At 41.3% G+C, this 22304-nt stretch overlaps 1 protein-coding gene across 2 annotated transcripts in view; it reads right to left on the bottom strand.

Annotated features, from left to right (window-relative positions):
- Positions 1-22304, bottom strand: part of UBN2 (ubinuclein 2) — a 106484-nt gene that overhangs the window by 10048 nt on the left and 74132 nt on the right. For both annotated transcript variants that reach the window (XM_075124243.1, XM_048835317.2), the window contains exons 12-16: positions 20624-20674; positions 18582-18624; positions 15032-16570; positions 2433-2679; positions 1454-1543 (exon numbers count right to left, since the gene is read on the bottom strand). In XM_075124243.1, the coding sequence (XP_074980344.1) occupies positions 1454-1543; positions 2433-2679; positions 15032-16570; positions 18582-18624; positions 20624-20674 (1970 nt within the window). The remainder of the gene's footprint in view (positions 1-1453; positions 1544-2432; positions 2680-15031; positions 16571-18581; positions 18625-20623; positions 20675-22304) is intronic.

Below are 22304 nucleotides of genomic sequence, written 5' to 3' on the forward strand. Positions count from 1 at the left end.
TTTACAACTGTGGAATGATTTTTCAGCCATGCTGAGCTTGTGGACTGTAACAGGGTGTAGCAGGGTCCCCCTTGGTCCTGCCTGTGCTCTGCTCCGAAAACCACTCAGAGACCCTCAGGTTCAGCAATCACCGGTGCAGTTTATTTACTGGGTGCAATCCCACCACCTTCTCACTCTACACAGCTTGGGGTTTTCAGCCTTGAGGATTCCTTAGCCTCAGCACCCGGAAGGGAAGAGCTAGTGGCTTCCCTCTCTGGCTTCCCCCCTTCCTTCCTCTGGGCCTGTATATAGCCACAGGCTAATAGTCTGGCAGCTGTTTCCCCTTTCCCAATTAGGTGCAGGTTTCTCTAACCAGCTCCAATTTACCTCCCTTAATTGGAGCTGGCATGACAGAGGGCCACTGCTCTAGACCAGTTTTCAGAGTAGCAGCCGTGTTAGTCTGTATCCTTAAAAAGAGAAGGATTACTTGTGGCACCTTAGAGACTACCAAATTTATTTGAGCATAAGCTTTCGTGAGCTACAGCTCTAGACCAGGGGTGCTCAGACTTCATTGCACCGTGACCCCCTTCTGATCAAAAAATTACTACATGACCCCAGGAGAAGGGACTGAAGCCTGAGCCCACTCAAGCCCCACTGTCATGGGCAGAGGGGCCAAAACCCAAGCCCCACTGCCCCAGGCGGGGGTTCCAAAGCTGAAGGGCTTCAGCCCTGGGTCGGGGGGTCAGTAACTTGAGCCCTACCACCTAGGGTTGACCCTGAGCCCCAGAAAGTCTAACATCAGCCCAGGCGATCCCATTAAAACGCGGTTGCGACCCACAGTTTGAGAACCTCTGCTCTAGACCATACTGCCAAAAAAAAAAAAAAAAAAAAAAAATCAAACTAATCCTCTCAGGGAAGGGAAAATATTTGTCTGAGCTAATCTGTCAGGAGTTTTCAACCTCCTGCTCCTATTGGAAGTATGAGGTGTTGTACGTATACAAAGGAATTACAGAAAAATCAAGCTGGTAAATGGAAGTTCAGTGTCACCTCCAAAGGGGAAGAATGGCTTCACAAATAAGTCCCTCATTCATCTTGTAACCAATAAAATTATTTAATGGGTACTAATAATTCTGTTTCATTGCAATCTTTGGTCTCTAGCTTCCAGTGCAAGAAAGTTCACTACCTCCAAGATTTTTGACCTTTTGAGTCAATAGTAGTGACAATTTATGAATGAAAGACCCACCATTCCATTTCCACACATAAAACTGCAATAGCATGAGCACCATTTGCCATTACTGCAGCCTGAGAATATTCCAGCCACTTCCTTTGTTCTCTTCGTTATCTTCAGATCATCATCAATCTGGTCCCCAGTAAGGAAGCTGAAGCCCAGACAAATTCTCAGGCCAAAAATATAAATTTGGCCTTTAGGTTTTTAACTTCTGTGAAAGGGAGGAGGGGAAAAGGATTTCCTTACCTGTGTAAGCTTGCTGCAAATGAGCAGGCAGAGGTGAATGAGACAGTGTTGCTGCATGCTGGGCACCTGGCTGCAAACCCTTCAGTAAATCTGAATGAAATGAAAAGATTGGGGAAAAAAGCAGGAATTCAAATCCAATGTATACAAGAAGGCTGTCATGTTTAAAAACAGCAGCCTCTTATTTTCAGAGCTATGTTGATAGGCGCTACATAAATAACTAGATGCACATCAGCACATTCCCATTACTTGTTTTAAGCCATACTCCAAACCTTAAATGAGATATCAAGAATTACATGATAGCACTGTCACATGTGGGATAAAGGGCCAATGGGTTAACATCACCAAAAGCTGGTCCATTCAGCCATGGGTTTATTCAGTACCTGTGCACAGGGCATGTTAGAGATGCAATCCTTCGGACTGTTTCAGTAAACAGAAAGGCCCTATTGCCTCCAATAATAATCCAAGTGGAAAATCTAAAGGCTTTTTCTACACTAGGAGATAATAAATCCTGTCTTGGTCAATATTCTCCCTTGCAGTTAAAAATGGTTCTAGTATCAGAGGCTCTGTGTGAGCTGCTACCGAGGGGAACATGGCTCTGACCTAGACCAAGTGTCTCTGCATTACCAGTCTTTTGATTAATTGCTTTGTAAAACTTATAGCACAGAAACTACTCTAATAAAACTGTGTTCTCTCTTCTAAAAAGGTGGGACAAACTAATACAAAAAGTAAGTTCAAATCCCATTGTATACTATGAACATGTTAGTGCTGGTCATCATCTTGAAGAAAATTGTGACTAATTTTTAGAATCATACACAATTACAGAATTATATAACACATTATAACACTGTACTTTGCCCAGTCCAACTTTAAAGTAACTCAAGCAATGGTGTTTCCATCACTTCCTTCCCAATTTGAGTTCGCAAGTGGTGAAGTAAGGACGCTGAATTACATTGCAGTGTGAATAACTAGCTTCACTTACTCTGAGCTAGGCTGTGGTGGAAAGCCGCTGAGGTAGATCCCGAGGTGGTTGTTACTCCAGCTGTGTCCGTCCCAAAGCCAAGCAGCTCCAAGGGAAATTGGAAGGGTACAGTCACAGGAACAAGGCCACCCAGCATCCCAAAAGGAGTCAATGGTGCAGATGTCACATTCTGATTGGTTACAGACAGGGGTGATGTCATAAGCGTCAGAGGTGAGGCATTTGCCAGTAATGATGCTCCTGCTGTTGACTGTACAGAGACAGGGGTTACAAATAACAATAAGCAATTTTTTGAAAGTATTACTGTAGCACCTAGGAGCCCTAGTCATGGACCAGGACCCACTGTGCTAGGTGCTGTACAGACACAGAAAAAAAAAAATCAGTTCCTGATCCAAGGAGTTTACAATCAAAGCCGTACTGAGACAAAACCAAGAACAGAAAGTTAAAAAAATTTAAAGAATTGAAATGTTTGTGTTATATCTGGTGTTCCTTAAAATACCAAGCTTAATTCCTTAAAAGTATCTGCTATCAATGTTTGAGTTTTTCCTCACATTCTTGGCTTGTTATATAAGCACAATTTTCAATTTTATAAGATTCAGGCATAATGACATTCTTGTTCATCTCTTGTGATTGCCTTCAGTCTAGGCATAACACCATTTCTTTGCTGGTTGTACATGAGAAGGAGGGTAATCAGAGCTCTAAAGAGGAAATTTCCCATTAATGTTTTGCATTGTTATTTTTAATCTAGTAAGAGTAGCTCTGAATTTTTTGGAGATGTGGAACCTCTTCCCCTTCAAAATATATACTTTAAAAACACTGAGTACACTAGTAGATTTTTTATTTCATAACAAGATGTTTACAATAAGGAGTCCTGAAAACCACAACTATATTTAAAAATGGCTCCATTTCAAGAGATACATGGCACTGCAAATAAGTGGCCATAATCACACTAATGAGAATTTCAGAGGGAAGGCAGAAAAAAAAAATCTTGCTCAGAGAAAATATAATCTCTGCATACCATCTGATATCCAAATTACATTTGTGTTAATTTCATCTCCAGGATGGATGCAAGAAGAGCCAGGAATATTCAGAATATTCCAAAATGCATTAATTAGCCTGCCATCTAAATACCAGCAACTGTCCAGCTCATTCACCAATCTTCCTCCTTCACCAAATAATTCTTGTTCATTCAAGAATCAAGGTAAAAAGGAAAAACAAAAAAAAAAAACAGGAGAGCCTGTCTGAATGGAAACCAACATGGATATGTAACAGGCATCTGAGTCACAGACATGTACTGAATATAGTACGAGGAAATAGGGTGTTTTCGAATAGTAAACTTGGATTAAATACATAATAGTTTTAAAAGGTGAACTGAGATCACCAAGATGTGGGGGAAATCTCCTTGAATTTTAGTAGAGACTCTGGTAGGAGAAACCAAGTGAGGACAGTTCTTGACAGAATGGTGAAAGCTTCTGCTAACTACATCAACAACAAAACTAAGATGAAGGTGGTTAAAGAAAATACAAAGCAAGCAAGTGGAATGCTAGCATACCTGGTGTCCCAGAAGGACAAAGAAATAAGCCTGATTGTTTATGGAAAGCTTATTTCTACTAATTCATTTGGACTAGCCTTAACAGTGAAAGATCCTAACTAGATGGAGGCCTACTGCATCCCACAAGAAACAACAAACAGGGATAACAATTGCTTTTCATAAAAGAAAGTACAATTCCTGCTCTGGAGTTGTCAAGGTTCTTTCCCCACTCTGACCTCTAGCGTACAGATGTGGGGACCTGCATGAAAGACCCCCCTAAGCTTATTATACCAGCTTAGGTTAAAAACTTCTCCAAGGTACAAACTTTGCCTTGTCTTTGAACAGTATGTTGCCACCACCAAGTGTTTTAAACAAAAAACAGGGAAAGAGACCACTTGGAGACGTCTTCCCCCAAAATATCCCCCCCAAGCCCTACACCCCCTTTCCTGGGGAAGGCTTGATAATAATCCTCACCAATTGGTACAGGTGAACACAGACCCAAACTCTTGGATCTTAAGAACAATGAAAAAAATCAATCAGGTTCTTAAAAGAAGAATTTTAATTAAAGAAAAGATAAAAGAATCACCTGTAAAATCAGGATGGTAAATACCTTACAGGGTAATCAGATTCAAAACATAGAGAATCCCTCTAGGCAAGACCTTAAGTTATAAAAAGACACAAAAACAGGAACACACATTCCCTCCAGCACAGCTTATTTTACAAGCCATTAAACAGAAGAAAATCTAACGCATTTTCTAGCTAGATTACTTACTAACTTTACAGGAGTTGTAAGGCTTGCATTCCTGATCTGTTTCCAGCAAAAGCATCACACAGCCAGCCAGAACCCTTTGTTCCCCCCTCCCCTCCAGATTTGAGAGTATCTTGTCCCCTCATTGGTCATTTTGGGTCAGGTGCCAGCGAGGTTACCTAGCTTCTTAACCCTTTACAGGTGAAAGGGTTTTCCCTCTGGCCAGGAGGGATTTTATAGCACTGTATACAGAAAGGTGGTTACCCTTCCCTTTATGACAGGAGTCTTTAAAAATAACCCATATATCATGTGCAAAATCACTTAAGTCAACTGTTTACTGCCTATATAATTATAATCACCAGTTCTCCAAAGACACAGAAGTCATATGATAATTCCCTGCCATTGCACAGGCCTTAGGCATTGGTGCACCTCGGTCCCTCCTATTCTCTGCCTGTGGCACATGGTCTAATTTTGGTTGTTGGCTTTAGTGTGTGAGTGTTGGTGGCCTGTGATATATAGGAGATCAGGCTAGATGATCTGGTGATCCCTTCTGACCTTAAACTTTATGACTCTAATCTCTTCCAACTGTTCTCTTGTGAAATGTCTGAGAAACAGAGCTGAGCTTTCTAGCACATTCAAAAGTAAACAAATCCAGGCTCTGGCAGAGCAAAGGGCAGGGAAGAACACTCTGGGACTGAAGACATATACAGAGAGAGTTCCAGCTCAAGTGCCTCTGATCTCACCTACAGCTGCAAGGTACAATGAAAGAGGTGAACTCTGGTAACTCAGACCCAAGCCATTTACAGCTTTAAAAGGTCAAAACCAACAGCAGCTCATGAAGTAGCAGTAGTAGCACGAGCTATCAACATGAAGCTACACTTAATAATCAGACTGCCATTATTTTGGACTAGCTTCAGCTTTGAAGTGCCAACACTGAAGCGCGGTGGAGAGTAGGCTTTTGGCGGTACATAAGGTGGTGGGCTTTTGGTGGTACATAAGGTTCTCTTTGGACTCCGAAGAGGATTCTTCTCTCGGCAACAATGGTGGAGCGGTACCCACTTCTGCCTCCATATGGTGCTGGGAGTCTGGGGACCAGTGGCATGCCAGAGATAGGGATGCTGGTATCAGGTATGGCTTGCTCCTAGATGGTGCTGGGGGCCCCAGTGCCAGGAAGGTTCCTGATGCACCCTGTTCCCTCCTGCTTCTGGACACTGGAGCTGGTAGGTCCCCCACTGGGGTTGGCAGAACCAGAAGAGAGGGAAGGTCCCTAGTCACCTGAAAAGCCTGTGGGGTCAATGGCACCATCAGTCCATTAGCACCATGGTGGCTTCCTTGTGTTGATGGAGGGTCCCGCACCAGGCTCAACGCCCTCAGCGTTGGTCCGGGGGTAGAAGAGTGGCCCAGCCTGGGTCTCACTAAACTCTGTTCTCTCCACTTGCCACTCTTCTGCACCAGCAAGTACCCTCTCTTAGTGCACTGCTTCTTATGCTTCTTCCTTAGCACTGGACATGGAGAATGGCAACAGGAAGAGCTCAGTGTCAGGGGAGCACTTCACACCGATGCCAAAGTACTCTGCTCCAAATTGGAGTGGCTTGGCTCTGAGACAGGTCTGAGCGCGGCTTCCACGAGGAGAGCCTTCAGTCTGATGTCCCCGTCTTTCTTGATGCAGGATCTGAAGTCCCAACAGATCAGGTACTTGTCCTTCACACGAGCGTTGCCTAGCCGCCTTAAGCAGTTGGAGTGCGGTTCACTCACGGGCATAGGCTTGCAGCCCAGGGATTGGGGCATGCCGATTCACTGGGGCGAAGATGACCCTCTACAATGGGAACTAATTATTCACACTAAATATATATACTAAAACTACTTGAAACTATATACACTACACTATGACAACCACAAATGTAGAAAGTCTGAAAATCACTAGCAAGAAGCCTTTCTGAAGTAAGGAGGATTGTTCCAACAACTACCATGGGTGGTAAGAAGAAACTCCGAGGGTGCGGGGCCAGCAGCACTCCTTATACCAGCGCATAAGTGTGTGGCTCCAGAGGGTGCTACAGCAGCCCAATGGATACTATTAAGGGAAAAATCTCCAGCAATGGTGCACACACCCCTAAGATGGAAGGGACATGAGCAATCACTCAAAGAAGAAAAAGTACTTTTCAAACATGGCTGCTAGGTGCCAACACCACCATTGCCATAGATTTTATGGCCAGGAAGACCATATTTGATCATCTGTGGTGACGTCCTGCACAACACAGCCCATCCTCCTTTTAGAAGGATATTCTGTCTTGATTTAGTTACTTCAAGCAACAGAGAATCCACCAATGGCTAATTATTCTAACTTAAAATTTTGTGCCTCACTTCAAATCTGAATTTGTCGAGTTTCAACTTCCAGCCATTTGATCTTTTAATGCCTTGTATGCTAGATTAAAAAACCCTCGACTCTCTGAAATCTTCTTCCCATGAAGATAGCTAGATAGCGATCAAGTTATCTGGATCCAACCATCTCTTGGATAACCTAAATGGATTGATCATTAATGTTCCACCATAAAACTGATTTTCCAGACCTTGAATTGTTCTTGTAGCTCTTTTCTGAATCATTTCCAATTTGCCTTTTTTGAAGCATGGACATGGAACTGAACACAGTAGTCCAGTAATGGTCTCACTAATGCCATACATCCCTTCCTACTCTACCCAATATTCCCCTGCGTACATTGCCTTTGCTTTTAAGTAGCTGCACTGCATTGTGAGCGCATAAGTGTGTGGCTCCAGAGGGTGCTACAGCAGCCCAATGGATACTATTAAGGGAAAAAACAGTTGGTTATCCACCATGACCCTGAAGTCCTTTTCTTCAAGTCACAGTTGCCCAAAATACATTTTCCCATCCTATAAGTGACTTATATTCTTTGGTCCTGCATGGATTTAGCTGCACACATGTTTGAGTAAGCCCAGCTTACTATACAATCCACATTGCTCTAAAGAACTAACCTGTCCCCATTATTTACTGCTCCACTGATTTTAGTGTCATTTACAAACTTTACCCACAATCAAGTTTCCCTCCAGATCATTGATAAAGATATTGAATACTTACTCAAGATAGTTAAATCCAAAGCAGACTGCAGAGTTACAAAGGAATCTCACAAAACTGGATGACTGGGCAACAACATGGCAGATGATAAATGCAAAATAATGCACACTGGAAAAAAAATTCCAACATACAAAACGATGGGATCTAAATTAGCTGTCAACACTCAAAGATCTTGGAGTCATTGTGGCTAGTTCTTTGAAAACATCTGCTGAATGTACAGCGGCAGTCAAAAAAATTAACAGAATGTTAGGAACCACTAGGAAAGGCATAGATAAGACAGAAAATATCAATGCAATTATATAAATCCTTGGTATGCACACTCCTTGAATACTGTGAGCAGTTCTGGTTGTCCCATCCTAAAAAAGATACATTAGAATTGGAAAAAATACTGAAAAGGGCAACAAAAATTATTAGGAGTAGCTTCCATATAAGCTTCCACATAAGGAGAGATTAAAAAGACTGGGACTGGTCACTTTGGAAAAGAGATGACTGAAGGGGGATATGACAGAGGTCTATAAAATCATGAATGGTGTGGACAAAGTGTTATTTACCCCTTAAGTCACCCAACGAAATTAATAAACAGCAGATTTAAAACAAACTTAACGAAGTACTTTTTCACACAACACACAGTCAACCTGTGGAACTCACTGACAGGGGATGTTGTGAAAGCCAAAAGTAAAACTGGGTTAAAAAACAATTATGTAAGTTTATGGAGGATAGGGCTATCAATGGCTTCTAGCCAAGATGCTCAGGGACGCAACCCTACTCTCTGGGTGTCCCTAAACCTCTGGCTGCTAGAAGCTAGGACTAGACAATGGGATGGATCACTCAAATTGCCCTGTCTTGTTCACTCCCTCTGAAGCTCCTGGCACTGGCCACTGTCGGAAGACAGAATACTGTGCTATATGTACCACTGGTCTGACCCAGTATGGTCATTCTGATGTTCTTGTGCATAGTACTGGACCAAAAACAGATTCCTATGGGACTCCACTAGAATTACTGCCCTTGGTCTCAGATTCCCCATTTTCAATTCCTTTGAGAGCTATCAGTTAACATGTTTTTAATCCATTAAATATGTACAGGATTGATTTTGTATAGTGCAACATTTTTTAATCAGAATGTCAAGTGATATCAAGTCAAATACCATTTAGAAGTTTAAGTTACTTCAACTACCTTTGTCAATCAAGCACCCTGTCTGATCTGATGGATCAATACAGGATTGTGTACGTCACTTGGACCACTAAGGACAGAGTTCAAGACAGTTACATTGCTTTTTTCCCCACCTGATCTCAGATTGGTCATACAAGAAAACTTTGATTTTCTCAACAAGAGCTCGGTGGACAAAGGAGACAAAGCTTCCATACTTAATCTGGAGAAGCTAAAATAATCAGAATGATCGCACCCATAAGGCATGAAGGTGTATGAACTACTGTCAACTTTCTGGTATCACTCATGGCTGGTTGGCTGTTTTAAGGGCAGGAGGAGGGTTATAATAAAATAAAAACTTTCATTTAAAACAAGTTACTAGCTTCCCTCATTGTAGAGAAAACCTTCCCAATGTGAACTGCAATTCTGTCCTGAATCTACAGATAGACAACCACCACCACTGCAAAATGTGATCCCCTTATTATTCTGAAACCTAGTTGTATTCATCCTTTAAATATTGCTGTAAATGCATCACTGCCAAACATAACACACCTCTACCCAAAGGGCTCATCAACTAAAGGCACAAGTGAAAACAAGAGAGGGGAGGAGACACAGTTAGGGTTTGGCCACGAAGCTCAAATGTTTCACAGAATATATTTTGGCTGTAGTACTTTCTTGATATAGAAGTTGAGGGGAGATTATTGTTTATTAATGGGAAGGGTATTTCAGACCTATGAGGTGGTGCAGAAAGCAGCAAAGAAGGTAGTGGAAGGAGATGAAGACAAAAAAGACGAGGGTAAAATTACTGAGAACCATTAAGGTGAAGAGAAGCTTGAACTTCATACAGGAAAATAGCAGGAAGTAATGCAGAAATTCAAGAAGCAAGAGACATGGTTAAGAAAAGGAAACTGCATTTTAGATTAACTGGAGAAGGAAGATATCAGAATCTAACAAGCTGGAGAGAAGGTTACAGTAACTATGCGGACATTCAAATGGTCATCATTCACTATTTCACATTTTGGGAAAAAAATCAAGCCAATGTAGTTACGCAATATGGCTGTATGTTCATTAATTGGAAAAGACATTCCATAGGAATAAAACTTCCAGCCTTCAGCAGGTAATAGTTTAATGGAGAAAGCATCAAGTATGAAATACCTATTCTTCCAGAAACCACAGGTTCATATTCTTACAGTCAACTCAACCAGCCCCTTATCCTTCTGAGACAGATAAATTAAGCGTCAGGCAGTTTACTTTCTGTTGATCTGTAGAGAAAACCTTAATAATCAAGCTCCTGTCTGCTTTATGAGCATTTCAGTAGATTATGTGTATTTTTACATGCATTGTACTTTAACAAAAGTGCATGTGTCGCAGAACTGAAGCCTTTAATACTTTGTGTATATCTGTACACATACATAATACATGCTTTCATTAGTTGGAGTTATATAATGTTGTATATGGTTCTCTTGATTTGTTGTGCAATAAACAGCATGTTTTAAAAAGCGTATCGCTGCCTATGACAGATAGCATATATACCCATCCCCACAACAAGTCATATGTTGTAAAATGCCGCAACTGTTTAACAGAAAGTAAAGAATCTTTCTAGGTGTAACTGTAGGACTAATTTTTGGTTTAGGCAGGCAGAACGTAATTACCCTAATTGGAATTTGGCCAAATAACCAGAGCTATTGTCCCTATTCTTCAAAAAGTAGCATGGAATTTTTAACGGTGATGAGTGGTCAAGCATTCTATTTTACATCCCATTCAAAAGATGACACTTCTACAGAAATCCAGCACCTCACAACAGGGTACTGTGCTACTGGTACAGTAACAGCTCAGTGGGAAGAATATCATGAATTTTTTTTTTTTTTTTTAAAAAACACAGAAGCCTGGGTATTCTTTAATAAAAATTAATAACTGAATTTTGCTCTTATATAAATGCTTTTCATCTGTAGATCTCAAAGCAATTTACAAAAGGAGGTATCAGGTCTACCCAGCAAGCCAGTGGCAGAACCGGAAATGGAACACAAGTCCCAGTTTAGTGTTTTATCCACTCGACCACACAGTCTCCCAGAAATGAGTTGTTGGATCTCCTCTTTGGAAGTTTTTAATGCAAGTTCTGATCAGGTACGACCATTGTGGTTTACATCTGAGGAGATTACAGCATCAGATGGAAGGGGTAAAGGCCATACGGGAAAACTAAGCAAAAAAAAATCATACAGCCCCAGCAAGCCCAAGTGTTCTACTACAACTAGAATGCATACGTCAGAATAAATCACTGAGAACAATAAGGGAAAATGTCAGTTTCAAGCTTGCAAGAGGATGACTAAACAGAAAGAATAAAGCTATTTTGAAAGCTGGGAGAAGGATCTTAGTGCATCTTAAAAAAATTCAAATAAACTGCTGCTTTAGGTTCTACGGATATGTCGTTAAAACACAACAAACTTTCTCAGAGCTCTCTGATCAATACCATGGGTACACAATGGCAGTTTGTTTAAAAGGATTTCTTTGTTCACACTTTCAGAACAGACTTGGACAGCTGGCTTGCTGGCTGGTTTGTAAGTGCTACAAGTTTATGCTGGCTGGATGAGTTAATGAATAAGAGGAGGTTATTTACCTGTAACTGGAGGTTCTTTGAGATGTGTGGTCCCTATTTGTATTCCAATCATGGATGCGTGTGCAGGCCATGCACTGGAGGGTTTTTGTAGCAGTGTCCGCTGACCCATACGTCATGTGTCTCCTTGTGCTCCCAGCCGAGGTTATAACAGGCCGTGCAGGTCGATGCCTGTCGAGCAGTTATTGGAATACAAATAGGGACCACACATCTTGATGAACCTCCAGTTACAGGTAAGTAACCTCTTCAAGTAGTGGTCCTTGTATTTATTCCAATCGTGGATGAGTAGCGAGCAGTAATCAGTATGGAGGTGGATACATGGATGCAGAAGGAAACGCTGTTTGCAGTACAGTACAGCACACAGCAGCGTCCACAGCCATCCACTGTGTCCTCCTCCAAAAAACAACAAGCCATATGGGTTGACGCCTCTCCAGTTCCCTCTTACCGCCACATGGCTGGAGTCAGAACCGCTGTTCCTCTGCGATCTTAGTGTTTACGCAAAGAGAACTTTTATTCTACCTCCTATATAGTTCTTTGTTGTTTTTCGTAGTGTGTAGATAGTTATAGTTTTCACTGGTTGGAATCTGATCTCCTTCTCCTCCCATGGACTGTGCCTTCCAGTCCTGGGTTTAAGAACTGTTTTTCCTGCCCTCACTCATTCTCTATGAATGACAAGCACCAACACTGTCTCTACTGCCTCAGGGAAGCCCATATTGCTGTTCGCTTTTCCCGCCGGAGAGCCTGGAGGTGCTTTCTGAAGTGAAGTTGTCGCACCTCCATAGCCATAGCCAGAACTAAAACATTCTTGGAATTTCTAAAATTAAAGATTACAATTTCTTAATTTTTTTTTTTTTTTAAAGATACTCTAATTCAAACAGGAATTAATTCAGGGAAGTCCTACTATGGCCAGACTAGATTATCACAATAGTCCTTTCTGGCCTTATCTATGAACCATAATCCTCTAATTCAGTGGATGGCCCCAGCATCACATCCCCTTCCTTGGTGGGGGTACCACATAGGGCAGGTGCTCCCTCAACTCCTCAATCAGGAAGAAAAAAAATGGGCCAGACTCCCCCATAAACCTCCAAATCCAGCATATAGAATCATAGAATATAAGGGTTGGAAGGGACCCCAGAAGGTCATCTAGTCCAACCCCCTGCTCAAAGCAGGACCAATTCCCAGTTAAATCATCCCAGCCAGGGCTTTGTCAAGCCTGACCTTAAAAACCTCTAAGGAAGGAGATTCTACCACCTCCCTAGGTAACGCATTCCAGTGTTTCACCACCCTCATAGTGAAAAAGTTTTTCCTAATATCCAATCTAAACCTCCCCCACTGCAGCTTGAGACCATTACTCCTCGTTCTGTCATCTGATACCATTGAGAACAGTCTAGAGCCATCCTCTTTGGAACCCCCTTTCAGGTAGTTGAAAGCAGCTATCAAATCCCCCCTCATTCTTCTCTTCTGCAGGCTAAACAATCCCAGCTCCCTCAGCCTCTCCTCATAACTCATGTGTTCCAGACCCCTAATCATTTTTGTTGCCCTTCGCTGGACTCTCTCCAATTTATCCACATCCTTCTTGAAGTGTGGGGCCCAAAACTGGACACAGTACTCCAGATGAGGCCTCACCAATGTCGAATAGAGGGGAACGATCACGTCCCTCGATCTGCTCGCTATGCCCCTACTTATACATCCCAAAATGCCATTGGCCTTCTTGGCAACTAGGGCACACTGCTGACTCATATCCAGCTTCTCGTCCACTGTCACCCCTAGGTCCTTTTCCGCAGAACTGCTGCCTAGCCATTCGGTCCCTAGTCTGTAGCTGTGCATTGGGTTCTTCCGTCCTAAGTGCAGGACCCTGCACTTATCCTTATTGAACCTCATCAGATTTCTTTTGGCCCAATCCTCCAATTTGTCTAGGTCCTTCTGTATCCTATCCCTCCCCTCCAGCGTATCTACCACTCCTCCCAGTTTAGTATCATCCGCAAATTTGCTGAGAGTGCAATCCACACCATCCTCCAGATCATTTATGAAGATATGGTGCCTGTAAATCCCTTCTTACTGTGGCATAAACAAATTTCTCTTGCTGCCAGCTAATAAAGTGAGATCTGTAAGTGCTACAAGTCTTCAGCATTGCAGCACAGATTTAGGGTTCAAAGGATGCTGATGATGCTTTATGAAGGAGGCCATTACAGATGTACATAATATATCTGTTTTTACTTTTTTCTTAAAAAACAAACAAACAAAACCCTAGGACACTACATACAAAAAGCCATGTTAAAGGAATATTATTTAGGTTGCAAAGTCAAGCTCTCAAGAAGTGAGAAAAAGTCAAATGTATGGTTGTCTACTATGCAACTTTAAGTCAGCACAGTTGTGCATATGCATTACGATACAGTGTTTAATTACACGATCACAAGGTCTATTATTTCCTACTTTCTTCAGTTCTTCTGTGCAGCAGGGATAGTAGAGGAAAGATGTGTCCCATGAATTTGGCACACAGAGTTGTAAAAGCATAAACAATAGCCTATGGATAAGAGTGTGGAGAACCATATGCTAACAAAAGGTAGTTATTTACACTCCAGCTTTACTCAAATGTTAACCTGAGAACTGAAGATCTCAGACCTGAAGAGACGATTAATCTGAGAATCTGTTTTGCCCAAACCTGCCAATAACCTAATTATTCCTACTAAGTGGAACAGAATACTCTGGAAATTGTAAATTCTCTTCCCTGGTTAGTGGTACCAGAGCTTCCGCAAGTCTGGCCAGGGCATATTTCAAACTATCTCATATGAGCAACTATGAAGCGTTGTTTTTATCCATGTACAACCAAATCTTGCCCAAGCCCTTTTTACTTAGTTCATTTCCAGGATGTGTACACACTCCTGGGCTTTCATACGCCTTCTGAAAGTATTCCATAGCATAAATATTAAAATTATGCTGGTTATCCATCAATTTAACAGAGGTCATACTTGTTATTCTAACCCTACACAACTTAATTCTCATTGTACAAGTCAATCCTGGAAGAGTGGCTAGTAGATGTACTAGACACCCTTCTTTATCAGTGCCATTACAATAAAGGAAATCAAACAGAAGGAATGGCCTCAGTTCACCAATGCTTAATTCCACTGCAATCTCCAGAAATACCATTAAGTAGTTGTAGACCACAAAATCTAATATATCTCTTCTCAGTATTCCAGAGAAGACAAAATCTGCTCCATTACACCACAGTCGTGCCAATATATGTTGTGCTGAAAATTCCTTCCCTCCTGAACCCTAAGGTCAGTTGGAACCCTGCCCCTGTGAGGAAGCATCCCTTTCACCAGTGTGAAACCATTTCAGCATATGCATTAGAAAGATTTAGTGAAAACATGTTCACGACCAATATTCAATCACATTTATGAGAAAGGATAGTGACAAAAAGAAACTTAAAAGTAAATCACATTATGAGTCCCACAATTAAGTCTCATTAGATACATACCTGCACGCTGGCTGCTACAACTGGAGACCCTGAGGCAGAAGATGGCCTGTGTGGCGTTGACAATTGTTTAGTAGCACCCTGTGTTCCACTTCCTGCTCCCCCAGAGAGACTAGTCCTACTTGTTCCGCTTGAATTAGGGTTACTGCCCCTGCTGGCAGGTACATTCATTCCGACTCCACTCAAGTTATTTTTGCCAATAGTCCCAGAGGGAGAAGAGTTGGGCAACTTTGAAGAGGCCTGAGGGTTCTTTGCAGGCTGAAGGCCTGTGGTGCGACTAGAGGGCAGCAAATTCATTGTTGGAGACTGCCTGCTGATATTTACTCCGCTGGGCTGTTTATGAAGGGGGCTGCTACTGGAGTGACTACTCTGGGATACTAGTGCATTTGAACTGGAAGAAGTGTGTGATGTTGTGGGCCTGGAGGATGAGGTTGATTTAGATGGAAATTTAGATGATGCTGTGGGCTTGGGTGTGACAGAGGGTTTGGATGCTGTGGACTTGGGAGAGGCAGCAGGTTTAGGAGAGGCAGCCATGGAGAAGGGAGGCTTGAAACCCTGGGAAGAACCCTGCGACATCATAGTCTTGGCAAAACAGTTACTAGAGGTAGAGGTGCTGGATGTTGTCCGAGAAACTAGAGGGTGGGATACTTGAGAACCACTTCCAGATGAGGGGTTAGACAAAGGAAGGCGGTACATTACTGGCTTATCTGGACTCTTGATGACTGGGGATGAACAGGAGAGTTTGGGATTGCTACTCAGTTTCACCACTGGATTGGTCTGTGACTTACTAATAGTTGCTTGTAGAGGAGACACATATTTCTGTTGGACAGCTGAATGCTGGTGCATCTTTGTCACTTGTAATGTTGAGGAAGAACCACCTTGGCCCTCTGAAGAGGATACCACGATAGCAGCATCCTTGCACTTCTGAGAGGAGGAGGAAGTAACTGCTTGGGCCTTGGAGGAGGAAGAAATATGGGTCTGCGAAGAGGAAGCAGCTTGGATCTGGCTTGACCTCTGTAGTCCTTGCTGAAGTAGTTTGGCTGGCAAAGGTTCCAAGGAAACCTTGGGGTTTTGAATTGAAGAGCCAGCAATAAGGCCTGAAGAGATGCCCGTGTGAACTAAGTCCTGGGGCTTCTTTGGTACTGGTCCTGTGTGACCAGCGATAAGACTGGATGAATGTGGAGTCTGAGCTGGCTCTACCTTCTTTGAAGTTGCTAGAGGCAACTTACTCATGATGCTTGCTAGTTTCTCTTCTCTCAGCCCAGGGCGAGGTCTTGAGGTTGGTGTGTCTATGGTGGACCCCACGGGCAAGATCTTGGCTCCATTGTTGATAACTGCCAAAGCATCAGATATAGAATCCAGAGAAGGTGGGTGGAAAGAGAGGTCTTCATCCAGTGAGTCATCCAAACAGATGGTCTCTGGAGCTGATGTACAGATAGAGCTAGCTACTGTACTGATAGGTGCGCTGGAATTCAGTGTAGTAACACAAGCTGAAGTCACCAAAGATGTACAGGCTTTCTGCTCTTTCTTTGGACTGGAGTCCTGGTGGGGGGTTGGGGGTATGGGATAAAAATATAGAAAAACAATAGGAAGTCACAATGCCCTCTCCAAAGCAGATCAACATAACTTTATTTAGCAATGCTATCATTCTGCAAATCCAGAAGCAAAGCTCTATTGTTGTATTTTTCCTTTAAAGATTTCCTTTAACGCATTATCTGATACCTAGATGCTGCAGTACAGAATACCTTGTTTACCAGGTAATAGGGTACGGGAAGGGGAAAACATAATATTCAGTTATGAGGAACAGGTATTATGCTCTGCAAGCGATCATATTAAGAACACTGAATGTAAAAATGTGAGTTAAGTGGTAAGGCATTGGGAACGGCCTCCATGCCATCTTGATGCAAAATCCCAGATAATGACCATGCTATGAACAGGATCCAAGATCCTCGAAAAGTATTTAGGTGCCTAACTCCCATTGATTACAATGGGAGTTAGGTACCTAAATACTTTTCGAGGATCTGGGTCAGAGTTTGTAGGAGACCTATAAAGAAACTGACATTTAGAGTATGTAAGGCACTCACCCCTTAATATCTAGACATCAATAAGGTTACACATTATGGCATACTGTCCCACCTTTCTCTGCCTGCATAACTGAACACACACAGGAAGAGACGGTGCAGCAAGGAAGTGGTTCTAGAATGCAACATTTTAAAATGGGTAGTTTCAGTCAAATTCAGTCCTGTGTACATAATGTAACAAAGTGATAACATGATCTACTGTACCAGGCCGACATATTCCTGGAGTATGTTAGCAGTATACTCAGTGTTGCTCACAGGAACAAGACCTAGAGCTGTAGTTCCACTTGGAATATGAAAGAGTAAACTGTATTATAGAGGCTTACAGAGCTAGTCTTCAGTATGCTGAAAGTTAAGGCAAATCTGAGCTACAAACATAACTACAATGGAACTCAGATGAAATACAGTCAAGCCTAGTTAGAGGCTACATCAGCTTACTACACTGAACTTGTCCACCCAAATATGCAAAATTTTCCAGTGCTACAACCTAATTTAAGACGAAAATGAATTCACCAAAGCACATGCATTTTTAAAAAATTTGTAATACTTTAACGCATTTAGTACCTTCTTACAGCCCATTTGAAATGGCTTTATAACTTAAAATTACAATAAAGCCAAATGGTATATTACCCACTTTAAAGCCTATGGCATAAGTCTCTAAAGTGAGTAACTGCATGTGGTGCCACCACATGCAATTAAGTGCTGTTTGAAACAAGTAACCAGTGATTTTTAATTGATATAAAACAGGATCATTAGCAATATATTCATGATAAATGGTTTAGTATGTGAACAAAGATTGCATTGTGCAAACTGATGTTAACTGGATTCCACCATATTTCCTCCTTGTCAACAGAGCCATTAAGCCAAACACTTGAGAGGCCACAACGAACAGGAGGCAGATTTTTTAAAAATGTGCATATGCTCTTTTAGGGAGGTTACCAAATGGGTCCACTCAAAGAACCTGGATCAAGTGTGTGATAAAAAGAGCTGGTCAAAAAATGGAATTTCTAGCCCATAGGAAATTCTGAGATTCCAAAATTTGATTTAATCCCAAATTGGGATGAAAAGTTGAAATCTCAGTATTTTTTGAGAAATGAAATATTCTGAAATATTTCAGTTTGATCTTACTGAAATTATACATTTCATTTTTACTTTGTTTTGACTTTCATGTATAATTTATGTCAAAACAGACTTTTGTTATATATTATAATTCATAATATAATAAGTTGAAACAAAATTTTGACCTTAATGTTAAGTTTCATTTTCTGTAGAAAATTTCGACAAAATCAATGTTCCCATGAAACATTTTGATTTCATGAAGTCAGCATTTTCTGACGGAAAACTGTTCCCTTGGAAAGTTTTCAACCAGTTCTAGTGATTTAGCTATGGAAAAAGGATTTTTTTTTTTTTTTTTTAACATGCACCATGTTCAACATCACTTCCTGAACATTTGTATGGGTTGCTGCAATATTTACCTTCACTTTGGGTTTAGGTGCCAGAATCACCTTCTTCTTTGCCCTAAAGCAGAGGAGAGAGAGAGAGACACACACACACACAAATCAAGAGAAAAGACAGAGGGTTAGTCATTCTAATTCTAAGACAATCATCAGAGCAGCAAGTTCACAAGACCACAGAAGACTGTTCCTCCCCCAATCTAAACTGCAAAAGTCCCTGAGACAAAAGTTCAGTTAAGGATGGGACGGAATGGGCAAAAAGGAGGAAGTAGAGATGATATGTAGTGCAATATCATGCTTGTCATGCTTCCCTGTGCTTCCTTAGATACATCTGATATGCTTGCTGACTATTAATTCTGCCTCATAAATACCAAGTTAAAAGAGACTCATTTTGCCCTTTTGAGGCAGAGAATATTTTTATTCCAAATTATAATAGAGACTACACAGTTTAATGTAAACTCATATTTCAGCCTATTTCAGTCACAACTGTGTTTGCCTACTTGGTAGCAGGTATAACTTTGTGCAATCTGGAGTGATCTATGATAGTTATACCCGTAGCTGAATGCCTGTACTGCTCCACAGGTGTGGCAGTTGGGAGAAGTAATTGACCAATGTGCAATCTTCCTCACACGATCAAGGAAACTGTTCCATGCAAATTAGATATACAGTAAAGGTGGCGATTGGTTGAGTTATCACTGATATCACAATGGTCTAGAACTCTTGATGTGGCATAGATACATGCTTTGCTGTTACATGAGTTTAGTTGTAAGTCAAAATGACTGAAAACTTGTGAATTGGATGGTAATAGACTGCAAGTCCTAATGATGATTGAACCTGGTGATAATCTGAATAAAAAGAACTCTCAAACATGCTTGTAGCAGTTTCTGTCACTTTATATTGTCACTTTGAAGCCTAATGTCCGAGTCAACCATGAAATCTTATTACATAGATAAAAGTGCCTCATACACCTGCTATTAGATTTGAGAACAACCTATGGCATCTGGGTGCCCTGAATGTTTTCACATCTGTATTTTGTTGTCAAACCATACAGGAAAAATAAATATTAAAAAGGACAAAAGAGCAATAAAGACTGAACTTCTGTCTGATTAGCTTATAAAATGGCAAAATGTCGATAATTAACTTTTGGAACTCTGTGATATTATTGAGGCAACCAGTTTAGTAAGATGCAAAAAAGTTTAAACATTTAAATGAATATGAATAGCATCTGCCGTTATACCAGCTCGAACAACAATAAGGGCTAACAATCCTCAGCTGCAAAGTCTGAGGAGTACCATACTCCCACCTGCATCCTCCTCCACACACATACCTTTGCCCTTCCATTTCCTCAACAGTATTAAATAGTTTAGTGCATTGTACTGTTTTTATGCCCTGCTCTGAAACAGGATACTATACTTGATGGACCATTAGTCTGTTATTTGTAAGATTAACCTATTATTTATTTATTTATTTTTGCTTATTACAGGAGTTACAATTTGCTTGGTGCTCAAAGTTATAAATGACTATTCCAGTTCTGTCTGAACTACAATCAGTTCTCACAGACAAGAGCAGCAGTGTTTGAGGGCTAGGGAAGGTAGAGTTTCACTCAAATCAGAGTGGATATCTTAGTAGATGTGTTTTTGTGGAGTGGAGTGAAGAGAGAAAGAGTGAAAGAAATGCCCACATGCTATAATACCTATTTGCCAAGGGTGGTGTGAAGTTTAGGATTCATAAATCACTTTGAAATCCTTGGATGAAAGGCGTTATACCAGCATTAATATCTGTTTCAGCTGTTTAACCACTTCACACTTGAATTACGCAAACCACAGTGCCTCAAGAACACCAAAGTGGTAGGTCAGAGAGTTAAATCATTAAAAGACAAAATCCCATTGTATTCTAAAGCTCCTCAAGCAAAACAAACGAACAGCAGGAGGTAGAAGCAGTGAAAATAAGCCAGAATCAGTCTGAACTCCTAAGGAATAGAGCAACACACAAGGCTCGCCACAGCTACCCAGACAACTGAAGCACAAGGAAGGGATACCAGCAGGTGCCAGCTTTGTACTCACGGAGCAGAAGTGAGATGATTGTGAACACTTCGGCTTTCTTTAAAGAGCATCCTGAAAGAGAGGGAGGGAGAAAGAGAAAGACATACAGTGATTCTACATGAGCAACTATGACATGGTTACTAACAACTCATCTACTACTGGATTTTCAGATAGGGCATTTGTTTATCTGCCCCCTAAGCACGAAACAAGCAATTTATTTGTACAGTTGTCTTGGTATAGTTAAAAACAAACAGTCATCCATGAACGGAAGAATGCTGCAAAACAGATTTTAATTCACATTCGATATAGATAACTACTGAGCTGGCAGAAAGCAATGTAGACAAATATTACCTTCAATGGTAACAAAATAAAGTATTGTATTTTAAAATGTCCTCCTCCCCTTGCCAAGGCTCTCAGTGCAACGTACAACCAAAAAATCCCATCAATACTTCAACACATTGTAATGGGGTAACACCATGGTCCTTGATTTAAATTAATTTTTGGCACTGCAAGGGTCTACACACCATAGTTTCCTTACCATGGGGGAGGAGGAAAGCAGAATCCAAAAGACATGCTAGCTCCCAAACATCTCAGCATCACGTACAGAATACCAAAAAATTGCTACTCACAATTACATCACTTAGGCTGCTTCGACATGGTCAAAAATTCACTAATGGAATCAACAAGTACAGCTCTACCAATGAGAGCAACAGTGGATGTTTTAATGTAGATAGGGTTCAGGTGTTATTACCTTGTCATCAGATCCTACTCTGAGATGGGTTGAACAACATGGTGGTAAAAATGCCTACATGCTGTCTACACTAGAACTTCCACTGATGCTACCATTGATGGAGCTGCATCAGCGGTGAATTACAGTCCCTCCTCCTTCCCGTCCCGTCCCCCCAGGCAAGGCATTTACACTAGGATAACGAAGCATTCTTCTGTATGGCTTCTATCAGGCAACTCACCCACCATTTCACCTAATCCTCAACAGCTGTCTAGAGCTGTGTGTGTAGAGGCACACCACAGCAGAAAAACATGTTTCCTAGTATATATGAAGCATTGTAGCATGAGGCAGGTCCAAGAGCAGATCATCATACATCCCATAAGAAAACTCAAATCCCATACAAAAACTCACCCAAGTGTCTTTTCATTACAACTCCAAACCCCTTCCCTTCCTCAATTCCATTGTTAATTCTTTTGACTCCATTCTCTCGGCTGCTCTCTAGTCCTATGCTCCCTTTTACTTCCATCAATTTTACCAGTCTTCAACCTTGTCTCACATCCCATCTACTGTTCCTGCTCCCAAGCCACTGAACGCCTATAAAGAAAATCCAGGGAGAATATGAACGTCCTCCTCTACAAATTTGTTTTGTTCTGCTTAATTACTACTATCGTATTCAAACAGTTTTATCTCTCCTCATTCTCCTTCCTGTGCACTTTCTTTACCTTAAGATCCTTTCCTCAACTGAGACACACCAACCACCATCAACCTGGAATCTGGGGTGGAAATTACAACGTTCTCAAGACGCAAAGTAATGGGTCTATATTAAAGGAACTGAAATTAGAGGCAATACTCAAATGACAGGGCAGCATAAATTCTAAAGCAAAAAATGAACTGGAAATATTAAATTTTCTGAACAAAAATACTGTGCTCGACAATATATAAAAGTTTAAGCTAACGAGAACATTCAGTTTAAGA

The sequence above is a fragment of the Caretta caretta genome, chromosome 1 (assembly GCF_965140235.1).
Source record: "Caretta caretta isolate rCarCar2 chromosome 1, rCarCar1.hap1, whole genome shotgun sequence".
NCBI classification, from domain to species: domain Eukaryota; kingdom Metazoa; phylum Chordata; order Testudines; family Cheloniidae; genus Caretta; species Caretta caretta.